General features: G+C 39.4%; 1 protein-coding gene across 1 annotated transcript in view; it reads right to left on the bottom strand.

The window, feature by feature from the left end:
- SPATA16 (spermatogenesis associated 16) overlaps positions 1-12,626 on the bottom strand; it is a 224,926-nt gene that overhangs the window by 22,962 nt on the left and 189,338 nt on the right. Inside the window, 2 exon segments of the mRNA XM_008705326.2 lie at positions 7,061-7,144; positions 10,155-10,319. Of these exon segments, the coding sequence (XP_008703548.2) occupies positions 7,061-7,144; positions 10,155-10,319 (249 nt within the window).

The following is a 12,626-nucleotide window of genomic DNA, read 5'->3' as shown; positions in this document are numbered from 1 at the left end:
GAAGAAGCAGGCTCATAGCAGAGGAGCCTGATGTGGGGCTCGATCCCGTAACACCGGGATCACGCCCTGAGCCGAAGGCAGACGCTTAACCGCTGTGCCACTCAGGCGCCCCTGATGACATTTTAAAGTAGTATTTCTTTTCATGAAAATTCACAGGACCATGATTACATGGTAGAGTATTTCCTTCATTACTTTTTAAATAACAAAATTTCATTTCTCCCCATTTAGTCTCAAATCAGTGATCCAGAGGCATACCAGAATAAGACAATAAGAATAAGACAATGTTGTACCGGATTAAATTCTGATCTTCTCAACGTGAAATTTAGACTTTGTAAAGGAAGAACAAAGAACTGTTCCTCTGAGTTGCAGACAGAGTGCTGCTTAACTGTTTCTCTTAACTGATTCTGTGGTGAGAAGAAATAGGAATGTTCCAACTTAACAGTTGGCACATTTTTTTTAAAGACTCCTTTTTCTAAAGACTTCTTTTTCTATTTATCTTCAGGCCTAGCTCATAAAGCTTTAATGGGCGTTAGGATTCAATGCTAGGTCACATAAAATCATAGACTCGGAAGGTGGTAAGGCTATAAACACATGTTTCTCATAAGGCTGTGACTTGCCCAAGGTCCCATGAGTGGGCGCTGAATTACTGGTCAAGGATTTGCAGATTTACGTTCTGTATCTTTTCTGGTTATAGATGCAAAAAGGAAAAGGATGGGGATCCTATAGAGGTGGATTATAGAGGTAGACTACACCAAAAATTCCTTATTGATTCCTTAGGCCCAGATTGAAAGAAATTTCTTTTGAGAATTGAAGACAATCAAACTGTGCTCGTTTATGGTCAAATTTCACTTTCGTTGAAAGTCACCATAATTCCCCATTTGGCTTCACACCTGAATGCTCAGCTATACATAAAACGATGCTGGTCAGTCAGGCTTTTCAATGCAGCACCAAGCTTAGGCTTCTATCAAGAAAGAGTTCAGGCTCTAGGGTCAGATCAAGTCCTGGCTCCATCACTTACTGTCTGTGTGCCTTTACGCAAACTGTCGAACTTCTTTGTTTAATAAAGTACACATGACCTCATGTGAGGACTAGTGAGTTGGTATATGTAAAGAGAATACAGGAGAATGTTGGCATATTTAAAGAGCTTCGTAAACATTGACTCTTATTCCTTCATTTTGATGGTCCGGCTTTCAAAAGACTCATTCATTCAGAGCTGGGAGGGGATCTAAAATCTCCTAGTTCAGTATCTTTACAGATGAAAAAACTGAGGCCCAGAGAAAGGAAGTGGCTTCTGAGCTAATTTGCAACAGGCCCACATCTCCAAATTGCTAGTTCAGGGTGCTTTTTTACTGTTTTAGCCACCGTCTAAATAAGCCTTTGCTTTTTGACGGAAGACTGAATCTGACCATTTCTCACATCTACTGCCACCATCTGGGTTCAAGGCTGAAGCCATCCAAACTTGGGTTCAAGCCATCATAATTACTCTCCTGTATCATTGCAGTAAACTACTAACTAGTCTCCCTGACTCTAGTCTCAGCCCCTTCAATCTACTCTCAACTCAGCAGCTTAGAGTGTTTTTGTTTTTCTCTTTGACAAAGCATTGTGTCCTCTGCTCGCTCACTTCATCTTCTGTTACTCTCGTTCATTCTCTTCCAGTCCCCCAGCCCTCCTAGTACTCCCTTGTACATGCCAGGTACTCTCTCATTTCAGGGTTCTACATTTCCTGTTTCCTTTACTTGGAATACTTTTCACAAGGTATTTGCATGGCTTGCATTCCCTTCAGATTTTTGTTCAACGTCACCTCAGTGAATCCTGGCCTGACTATTCTAGGGCAGTTGCAGTCATTGGCACTTCCCATTTTGCTTTCCTGCTTCCTCCAGCCATGGCATTCATTACTTATAATATATTCCATATTTCTTTTGGTAGTTTAGTGCCCACTTTAGAATGCAAACATTACGAGGGCACTATTTTTTCATGGCTATATCTCCAATGTCTAGAACACTGTCTGACCTGCAGGAGATGCCCAGTAAATGTTGGATACATGCATGAATGAGCAGTGTGATAACAAGACCTCTGGGATATTCAAACGTGTATGTTTTCTCAGGGTTTTGTTGTTATTGTTGTTATGGACTAAACTTGGTTGAAGAGTCCTTTAACCAGGGACTTTCCATGGCATGGGACTTTCCAACATGAGAAAATTTACCCTTTTTTATTTAAAAACACACAATCTGCTTATTTTTGTATTTGTACAGCTAACGCAATGTACATATATTTTTCTTGAGTTAATTACTGGAAAGGAAATATTCTATAAAGCCAAACCAAAACAAAAGCTACTTTCCTAAAACTCTATAAAAAACATATTTTAGTTTTGGTAAATTAGGAAAAAACACAATTGTCTCCTTCTTCCTTTTTCTGGGTTCCTAGAGAAATCTCAAAGAAAAAAAATGTAGACAGGAGGTCAGTACTCATGAATCAGATTTCATCTTGATAGGCTTTTTATAGTCCTGTAACAAAGTGAAGCCCTGGAAATTGTGTTAGGTAATGGGGATTCTGACAGACCCTTTAAGTACGTGGAACTAGGAGGTGCTGCTATAATTCTGCTTCTTCAGATGAAAATTCCAAGTGTTTTCATTAGGTACAACAGCTGTTTCTATTACAGATAACAGATCTCAGAGGTGGTGGTGCTGATATCAACTTCTAGTGGGCTCAGAACACAGTGTAGCTTGTACAATTAGGTTTTTTTAATTATTTTTTTCTGCTCACGCAAATTAACTCTGTGGCAGTAAAAGGAAATTACTTACTTGCTACCGGAATTGTCTGTAAGTGATATGATCATCCTTTGTAGAGTCACATTAACCAAATTAAAAGCCCTTGGGAAAAATTTGGCACCCTGTTCCTTCCCATTCACATCTTCCTAAAGACCTCTCAGGAGCTTCCATTTAGAAAGCTAGGATCATTACCAGGGCTTTTAATTTGGAAAGATTGGCTGCTCACCAGTGAGTCTTTCTAGACACCTAGTGGTTGGGAGAAGTGGCTTCGCAATGTTCCAACCTCAAACGCCTTGACTTTAATATCCTCCTGACTCTTTCTCACTTGCAGATGTTTTCCGGCACAGGACAGAGATCCATAGCTCTGCTGCTGGAGCTTTGTCTCCAAGGTTGATACTATCATTTCATTCTCTTTATGAATGCACATATCACTCCTCCTTGGAGAAATGGAATCTATTCCTCCAACCCTGTGAATCTGGGCTGGTCTGTAACTACTTTGACCAGTAGAATATGGTAGAAGTTCTGGACCTATCCTTTAAGAGGATTGATGGTTTCTACTTCCTTTTTTCTTGAAATAGTTTCTTTCAGAACCCAGCTGTTTAAAGCCTAATTCACATGGAGAGGCCACATGTAGGCACTCCAATCAGCTGTCTCAGTTGACTAATGTCAGTTGTCAACCACATGAGTGAGCCATGTTGCAGTCTAGCACATCTTAGCCTTCAGATGACTCCAGCCCCAGGCATAGAAGCCAACTGATTAAACTACACGAGAGACACTGAGCAAGAACCACCTAGCCAAGTCTGGTAAACTCATAGAATTGTGAGAGATGATATTGGCTTATTATTCTAAACCACTATATTTGGGGTGATTTATAATAGCAGTAAATAATTGCAATAGGGGCAAAGTGGGAAGCCACAGTCTAAGCATTCCTCTGAATGTGGGCATCAAAACCTAGCTTAGTGTGAGGTGGAATTGGTGGTTGTCTATAAGATGGAGGCAGGTATAGACAAATGCCAATTTCTCTTCCACCTTTTTGACTGATCCTTGGAATTTCATAATTCTATATTATGAATTGTTGCTCTATTATCACTTGGACTTATAAATACAAAGATGTAGTGTACAAAAGTAAAACTTTCTGGGATGGATAATGCTATAAACAAGGGTCCAGCAAACTTTTTCTATGTAGGGTCAGATAGTAAATGTTTTAGGCTTCGTGAGCTACATGGTCTCCGTAGCAATTAATCAACTTGGCCGAGGTACAGAGACGGTTATGTAAGTGAATGACAGGGCTGTATGCAATAAACTTTATTTATAAAAATAGATGATTGGCTGGTTTTGACCTGTGGGCTGTAGTTTGCTGACCCCATGCTAAAAAATTATTTCTATTGCCAACAGAAATATTTGGTTATATTGCTTGAGTCTCATCAAAATTGCATCTGGTTTACCTCTAGCTCCAATTCCTCTTGCCATTTCTTTTGAGTCTCCTTTGTAGGTTCTCTTCCTAAGTTTGAAATGTGTTCCTCAAGGCTCTCTTCTCTTCTTATTCTATGTTCTTCCTCAGCCCTCTCACCTTCTTGAATAATTTCAGTTAATATCAGTTTGCCAATAGCTAAGAAATCTCTCTCTATTCAGTCTTTTATCTAGAACTCCAGACTCCTGTACTCCCCCTTCGATGTCTTGCCAGCACCCTGAGTTCAATGCACTTTTGTGCCAGTTATTAGCCTATTAGTCTCTTAACTCCAAACCCACCCTTCTATGATTAGCTCTGTGATGCTGGGGGCTGGAATTCTGCAAACCCCATTTCTGTTTTGCCAGCTGTTAGTCTCTGTCAATAGGAGGCATTAGAGGGGCATTGCAAGGCCAAAAGAAAAAAGAGGGACTTGCTGCTTCCTGTTTACTTGCTGCTGACTTCCTGTCTTCTTGGGGTTCCTGTGAGTATCTCTTCAGCAATGCTTCTTTGCTCCAGAAATTTATGCTCTTTTCTGTAGTAGTGGTTGAATCTAGTTTTTCCCCGTGTTGCAGAATTACCTCCATTACAACTCCCTCCCAGCTCCTGCTACCCTTCTTCCCATCAGTACCCATGAGTTAGTGCCTCCTCCTCAGAAGTCTGATCTCAACCCTTCAGGATTCCTCCTCCAAGCTCAGAGACAATAGCGCCAGCTGAGCAGTGCCTCTTAGTGGGAGGTCTGAGTTTTTGTCCACAGCAGGGTGCTTGCTTCAAGTTTCTAAGTTTTAATAATTCCAATCTCTCCTATTTGATTTCCCAGCCCTAATGGGTGGTAGCTGCTCCCTTTAATTTCTTCTGTGCTAAATTATTGTTCAACTTTGCTTTTGCAGTTACCTAGTTGACAATGTCATACCTAGTTGACTATTCTTTATATTAAATTCCCTTTCAAATATCTGGAGTAGTTTCTGTCTCCTGACTGGACTCTGAGTTTATATTCTCAGCCCACAGCTACACTTTTGAAGTGCTTTCTTCCTTAGTAAATGGCACCGGCAAACCTCTCTCCATGCCCTGCCCAGTGACTCAAGCCCGATGTCTGGGCATTGTTCTAACTTCTTCTATTCTCTAAACTTCCTTATGCAATCAGTGAACAGGGCCTGTAGATTTGGCTTCCTGCACATTCCTTCTATCTGTCTGCTTCTTTCCATCTGTATGCCCACCACCATAGATCAAGCCATTGCCTTACAACTGACCTCCCCACGTTTCTGAAGCTCCTGAATCTGTTCTCCCACTATAGCCCTAGAGATGTATCAAAAACATTTTCTAGATAAATACTTGCTGAAACATTCCAAATCCTTAGCATAATTTATAAGTCTTTCTGTGATTTGTCTTCTGCTTCTCCACTTCATTTTGAAATATGTTCCTTGCTCCTTTATTACTTTTTTTCCTTTATCAGTTTTTAAACTTGCCATGCTTTCTTTGCCTTCTTGGTACAAACTCTTTCCTCTTTGTAGAAATCTCCATTTTCACCTGGATAGCTACTACATATCCTTAAAATGTTGTATTAATATCACTTTCTCAGAGATGGTTTTTCTTTTTCTTTTCTTTTTTTTTTAAAGATTATTTATTTATTTATTTGAAAGCCTGAGTGGGGGGTAGGGGGCAGAGGGAGAGGGACAAGCAGACTCCCTAGTGAGCAAGGGGCCCGATGTGGGGCTCAATCCCAGGACCCTGGGATCATGACCTGAGCTGAAGGCAGATGCTTAACCAAATGAGTCACCCAGGTGCCCCTCAGAGATGGTTTTTCTGACCTCTCAGACCAGATTATATTCCCCTATTTGTTTCTATGGATTACTGCACATCTACTTTTTAACTATAATATTCAGTAAACTTGTAGCTGTATACTTGTCTTCTTTCCTAGATGGTAAGGCCCATACAGGCAGGGGCTGTGTTTATATTGTCCAGAACAATACCCTTAACACCCAGTATTCTTTCCAGCACAGTAGTCAACAAATATTTGCTGAGTTCAGCTAATTTCTGTTCTATCCATTTACCATAGGACCTCTGAGCTGATTACAGAAGACACCCATTTCCTCAAATGCACTCGAATCCACCATGGCTGACTGTTACCTCTTAAACCAGAGGTTTCTTTGGATTGCTCTTCTCATATCTGACACCAGTTCTCTCTTTATGGGTTCTGAAAGTGATTGGAGAAGACTGAATGGAGAGTAGATTGACTAGAATTTATTACCTTTAACTGGACTGGAGACTCAACATTTTTCCCTCCTACATTGTCAGAGAGCTCTGTAGTGTCACAGGAGTCTTCCCAGTACCTGGTGCTAGGTGCAGCCCTGTGCTTGTTTTATTTAGCTCAGGTAGCCAACGAAAGGATGTTCCTCTACTTCTAACAGCCAGTATGTTACTCCTCCACCCAAAACATAATGTGTTAGTTTCTTTGTAGTTCCCTGAAATGTAGCCCTTACTCCTCAAGTGGGGAAAGTGTTGGGGGGTGGACTAAAACACAGATAAGAGGGCTTTAAAAAAATCTATAATAACCAATAATGAAGAAGCTTATAATGAAAATAGAGTATGAAAATGAACATAAGAAGACCCATGAAAGCATATGACCACAAGCTGCTGGAGAAGCAGACCCAAGGAAACATTACATATATCCATTATGATTCTGGTTATACTTCCAGGGAGATAGCTGCGTTTATTTAAAAAAGAAAACAAACTATAAAACAACCTGAAGAGCTTTCTGTTCTTTTTATCTTCTAAACAGATTTGACCCAAGATGGACATTTTCTTTGAGAATAATACGTCTTTTCCCTTCAGCTGAAAGTCTCACCTTTTGGATTCTATTCCACACACGTTCTTTATCATTTCTTCTTCCTTCAAGGGTGTCCATAGCGTCTGCCATTAGTGACTGCAGCTGTGGCACCGAGATAACAATTATCAGTGTGGAATTCACACAGATAACTTCTCTAAATACACAGATTAAAACCTAATTAAAAAATCATTTGTACGCTGATGATTTTATTACTCATCTTTCCGACAATGAACACTGCCACCTCGTCTTCAGTCATTACCAAGTATTATTGCAGATATAAAATATTGTAACAATGAAAAGATTCTTCTTGAAAATTTGTAGAAAACATATAGGTTTTAATGTAGTAAGTGCTGATGTTTTGTAAAAAACAGACTTGGATTGTAAAGAACGAAGGCAGCAGTTACTTCTCTCAGGAAATGGCATGTATTACACGAACGCATTTTAGTATTTTCTCCTGAGGCTAATGTATCATAATTCTAGGCATCATGCAAAAGCTCACCCGAGGACAATACTAAAATTGCGCTGTTTTATTGCCTTTTAAAGGATGTAGCTCATTTAAATTTTTTTACTATTCTTTTATTTTCTAAAAGTTCAAAATAACCAAGTTGCCTTTTTCAAAGGCAAGTTTAGAAAATTCCACCCTTTGCCCAAAACTGCCATATTCCAACTTAAAACAATCCTGTACACATGCCGCATATGTGGCTGCAAAGTAATGAAGCAGCATCAAGCCATGTGATATTCAAATCTAAAAAAGAAAGTTTTCTAGAAAGGAATAAGTGCCAGTTCAGTTCACTGTGGCACCAGAGTATAAACTCTTGCGTAATCTCTCTGTACTTTAGATATCGCAGAGTTAAAGCAGGAGGGCAGCGAGTTGAGTCACTCAAGACTCTTCTGTTGAGCACTCCTTGTTTGTGTACCATCATAAAAGAGATTACTAGGGTTTATTTTCTAGGTTAACCTAACCTTGGAAGTTGGAAAGTAAAATCTAATACTTAAGGTGATGAAATCTTGCAAGATATGTGATTTTTAAATATTTGGCCTGTACATATACATCCATATACATTAATTTTTTTTCTAGTAGGCATATAAATTATGCAAATATCCCATGAAATCCTATTTTCCAAGATTTCAGGTAGTGGCCTATTGCACTAACATGTGAGTAAAAGATGTCAATAATGCTAGTTTGATGCTCTTTGTCTGTATTTGGAAATCTAAGTTATTTCCAGAAAAAAAAAAAAAAGCTGCAGATATGTGGTTAAGAAAACCTAAGTGCAGGGAACTCCCCTGTATTTTTCATTTAAATCTTGAATGTGCTTTTCAGGAAGATAGGATCAACACTGTGCCAGCTTCTTAAATTAACATTTTCTTTGCTTCCTCTTATCTCAGAGGAGCATTAATCATCTAAAATTGGCTATAATATGCACTTTGAAAACTCCATACTTACTGCATTCCTGAATGCCTTATGAGTGGTAGGATAAACACTTAGCCTTTTAGAAGGTGTTCTGCTGCATACAACTGTAAAGGTTTAGAAAGTATTCTTGCCGGTTTTGACTTAGTAATTCCTTGATTAATAGACTTTTCTTTCACCCCACAGTTTTAAACTTTAGTGTGCATAGTTTTATTATTTGGCTAGTCAGACCATTTTATATACTTACTTTGAATATTGGTATTTATTTAATATCCTTTTACAGGGTCAGATGAACATTATAAATGTTGGCAGTTCATTTCTTGATGGATTAATTTGTTACAACTTTAAAAGCTCAAAGAGGGAGGGTTGCTTTAGTTATCTGAAAATTACAGGTGATCAGTTTGGGCTGTTCTCATCCCTGCTGTGTGAATTCAGTTCAGGTCTATAATTAGTTTTAGCTACTTCAATTAAAGCCTCAAAGTAGAGCCCTTCCCTCTGACACTTTAGGATTTCCATATATGGTAAATTTTACCTTTCCTCGAATGGCCCTCACACTGGTTAGCAATAGTTTTATGAACAAGGAGCAATCGTTTCTAATATTAATTATGGTTATAAATACACATCTATTTGAAGATTGTTTCTGTGAGATATTCCTTCAACTAATTTTTGACTGGCTCTGTGTTTTATGAGTTAATTGGTCAATTTAGTTAAAACAAATCATTTGACTAACTACATTTTCCCCTCCAACGGAACAACTGTTTTACCTAAATGTACCAGTGTGGGGGCGCCTGGGTGGCTCATTCGGTTAAGTGGCCAGCTCTTGATTTCATCTCAGGTCATGATCTCAGGGTCCTAGGATCAAATCCCGTGATGGGCTCTCTGCTCACTGGGGAGTCTGCTTGAGGATTCTCTCTCTCCCTCTCTCTTTGCCCCTCACCGCACTTGTGCTCTCTTTCTATTAAATAAATAAATCTTAAAAAAAATGTACCAGTGTGTGTGTGTGTGTGTGTGTGTGTGTTGGCACTACTAACATATATATGACGCTAGAAGTGACTAAGAAAACTATAAAGACTATTTTGTAGGGTTGGTTTTCTTATTTTTTTTTTTTTTTTTTAAGATTTTATTATTTATCTATTCGACAGAGATAGAGACAGCCAGCGAGAGAGGGAACACAAGCAGGGGGAGTGGGAGAGGAAGAAGCAGGCTCATAGTGGAGGAGCCTGATGTGGGGCCCGATCCCATAACGCCGGGATCACGCCCTGAGCCGAAGGCAGACGCTTAACCGCTGTGCCACCCAGGCGCCCCTGTAGGGTTGGTTTTTATATAGCGATTACTTTTGTCCTCTCACTTTCCCTTACAAGAAAATTATATATTAACTTATCTTGGAGTTTAAGAAATAATTTATTATAATTACACTTTATTTAAAACAAAAAGCCTGATCCACGATATGAATAATCAGCCCTTTTCCATGTTTTTACACAACACAAAGTTCTTGCTATAAAAATGGAAGCTAGTCGATGAGAGCAAATAAAAGGCAGAAACACCTTTCTGCATTTTCCAGTTTCTTTATTAAAATGCCTCAGGAGGGTTGGGCAGTTTGCCCTCAGACTACATTGATTCTCACAATTTTTTTTCTTTTCAGAACATATCACTCTTCTGTTAGCCCAGGGCCCGTGAAAGCCTTAAACAAAGAAAAACACTTACCAATTCCGCCTCCTGTTGACTGATGTCCTGTAGATAGGGAATAGTTGCTAGCTCCGCCATTGCTTGATTGATCACCTGGGACTGCTCCTTTACTCTCTGCAGTCGGCTGAGGAGGCTGGCATATTGCAACTTCTCCATCACACCTGAGCACCCGTGGAAGCTCCCCTAGTCTCCCAGTAAAAGGAAATGTTTTAGAACAAAATCACAGAAATAGACCTTTCCCTAGGGATCAAAGTCAGGGATTATTGTAATATATTTACATCCTTTGAAGCAATGGGTACCTAGCACAAATAAATGTTTGTTTCCATTATTTTAGAGAATTGTCTGTACCTTTCCTTCAAACAGAAGAATGTATATAAAAGGGAATGCTTTTCGAGACTGTTCAGAAACATTCCTGCATAAGGAGCCTGGGCTGAGGGAAAAAAAGGGGACTGAAACTGAACATGCATTCCACTCTCCTAGTGGGGATCTCACAAAGTTATGTTCGTTAAAAAGGGTGACTTTATGTCACCAAAGCATCATAGGAGCTAAGAGTTGCTTACTATCTTGTTTCTTTTCTTTTCTTTTTTTTTTTTTTTTAAGATTTTATTTATTTGTCAGAGAGAAAAAGAATAAGTAGGGGGAGAGGCAGGCAGAGGGAGAAGCAGGCTTGCCGCTGAGCAAGAAGCCCGATGTAGGGCTCCATCCCAGGACCCTGGGATTATGACCTGAGCTGAAGACAGGTGCTTAACCGAGTGAGCCACCCAGGCATCCCTATTGTCTTGTTTCTATAAAAGAATACTTTCTATGCAAGTTGAATCCTCAAAAATGTTGTGCAAGTTGAATTCTGTCTACCCCAATGGCTTACATTAAATCTCTGGCTCTGCTTTTATCTTTAGTTCTCACTGGATGGCTTTGGATTCTGGTTCCCTTCCTTGTGGTATTATAGTGTTTGATTCTGACTCCTTGAACCACTACAACAACTGATACGATCCATCTTGAAATAGGCTACTGCATACATTTGTAGGGACGATGACCCCCCACAGTATTTTTGGCTTTTTTTTTTTTTTAAGATTTTATTTATTTGTCAGAGAGAGATAGAGAGAGAGCACAGCAGGGGAAGCTGCAGGCAGAAGCAGGCTCGCCACCCACCGAGTGAGGAGCCTGATGCGGGGCTTGATCCCAGGACCCTGGGATCATGACCTGAGCCAAAGGCAGATGCTTAACCAACTGAGCCACTCAGGCACCCTATTTTGGTCTTTCTTAAGATAAGGCATACTTTTAATAAGGTAGCCCACCTTATGTGTTTTTCTAGGGCCAGCCATAAAAGAGGAGATATTACCTTCTCTAAAAATTTTAATACAAATTGTAGTGCTTGATAGGAGAAGGGTATCTAAGGTTAATAGAAATCTTTGGATTTCTGTTGTGTTTGTAGGATGGTAAGAAGTGGGAAGTAACAGGAGGATTTAATTTGGCAATTGCATTCTGCATCCTGGTGTGAGAAGAGAAAGTCTGGATGACCAGTGTTCCTTTATGACAAGGTTCCTATTGGACCACCTGTACCAGAATCACAAGGTTTTGTTAACAGGCAGAGTCCTGGGCCTTACTTGGTGAATCATGTATCTCTTGATATGTGGCCCTAGAAACTTGAATTTTAGCTAAGTGCCCCCCCACCCCAATTTTCAAACATCTCAAATGGAAGTTGAACAAACCACCATCTTAAAGCCTAGTATCTGAACAAGGACTATTTTAGTTTGTGTATGCTTATAAAACAGATTTTTCTCCCCAGACATTAGAAAAGGCAGACATGATTTTTTGTTCTTCAAATAGAATCTCTTCTAAAGAGAAAAATTATTAGAAACTAGCATTACTAAAGAGCCCTGAATTTCAACTTGAATTTGCAAAGCAGTTCTGTCTGAAATGTCATGCTCATATTTTGATGGACACTGACCTCTAGAAGTTGGCATTTTTCTAGAATCTTGGTAATACAGGAAGGTTGAGCACCCTTACATTATATTTGCTGTGTGTCTCCCTAACACCTATCTATGCCCCTTGATTAATGTCCCTGTATCCCTGCTAATTTGTTCTTTATGATTAATCATTTATCTGAAAACCTATAAACCTATAGGAGCGATGATTGCAAGTTGTGGATTTGGGAACCCTTCTATGACTTGACAAAATAGCTAGCCTACCCATTTAGTTTAAACATGCAGCTAAACAATGGGATACTGTCAAATAGAGAAAAGCAAGTTGCAGGAGAAACCGTTTTCTTTCTGAAGAAAAATTACTTTCTTTGTTCTTCTTTAAAATAAACAATGGGGCTCCTTGTAGGAAAGTAGTGTAGTGACTCAACTCCAAAGAGCAGAAACAACAGCAGTCTGCTCGGGAACATAATCTATCAGTGTAATTTTCCAAAACATCAGGAAAATAAAAATAGTGGAAGGCACTGGTGCTTTGTTAGCTTGATTGTTGGATGCATAACAAAACAGGAAG

Source organism: Ursus maritimus, unplaced genomic scaffold (genome assembly GCF_017311325.1).
Source record: "Ursus maritimus isolate PB19 unplaced genomic scaffold, ASM1731132v1 scaffold_4, whole genome shotgun sequence".
NCBI classification, from domain to species: domain Eukaryota; kingdom Metazoa; phylum Chordata; class Mammalia; order Carnivora; family Ursidae; genus Ursus; species Ursus maritimus.
This window is presented reverse-complemented; position numbering and strand designations above follow the sequence as displayed.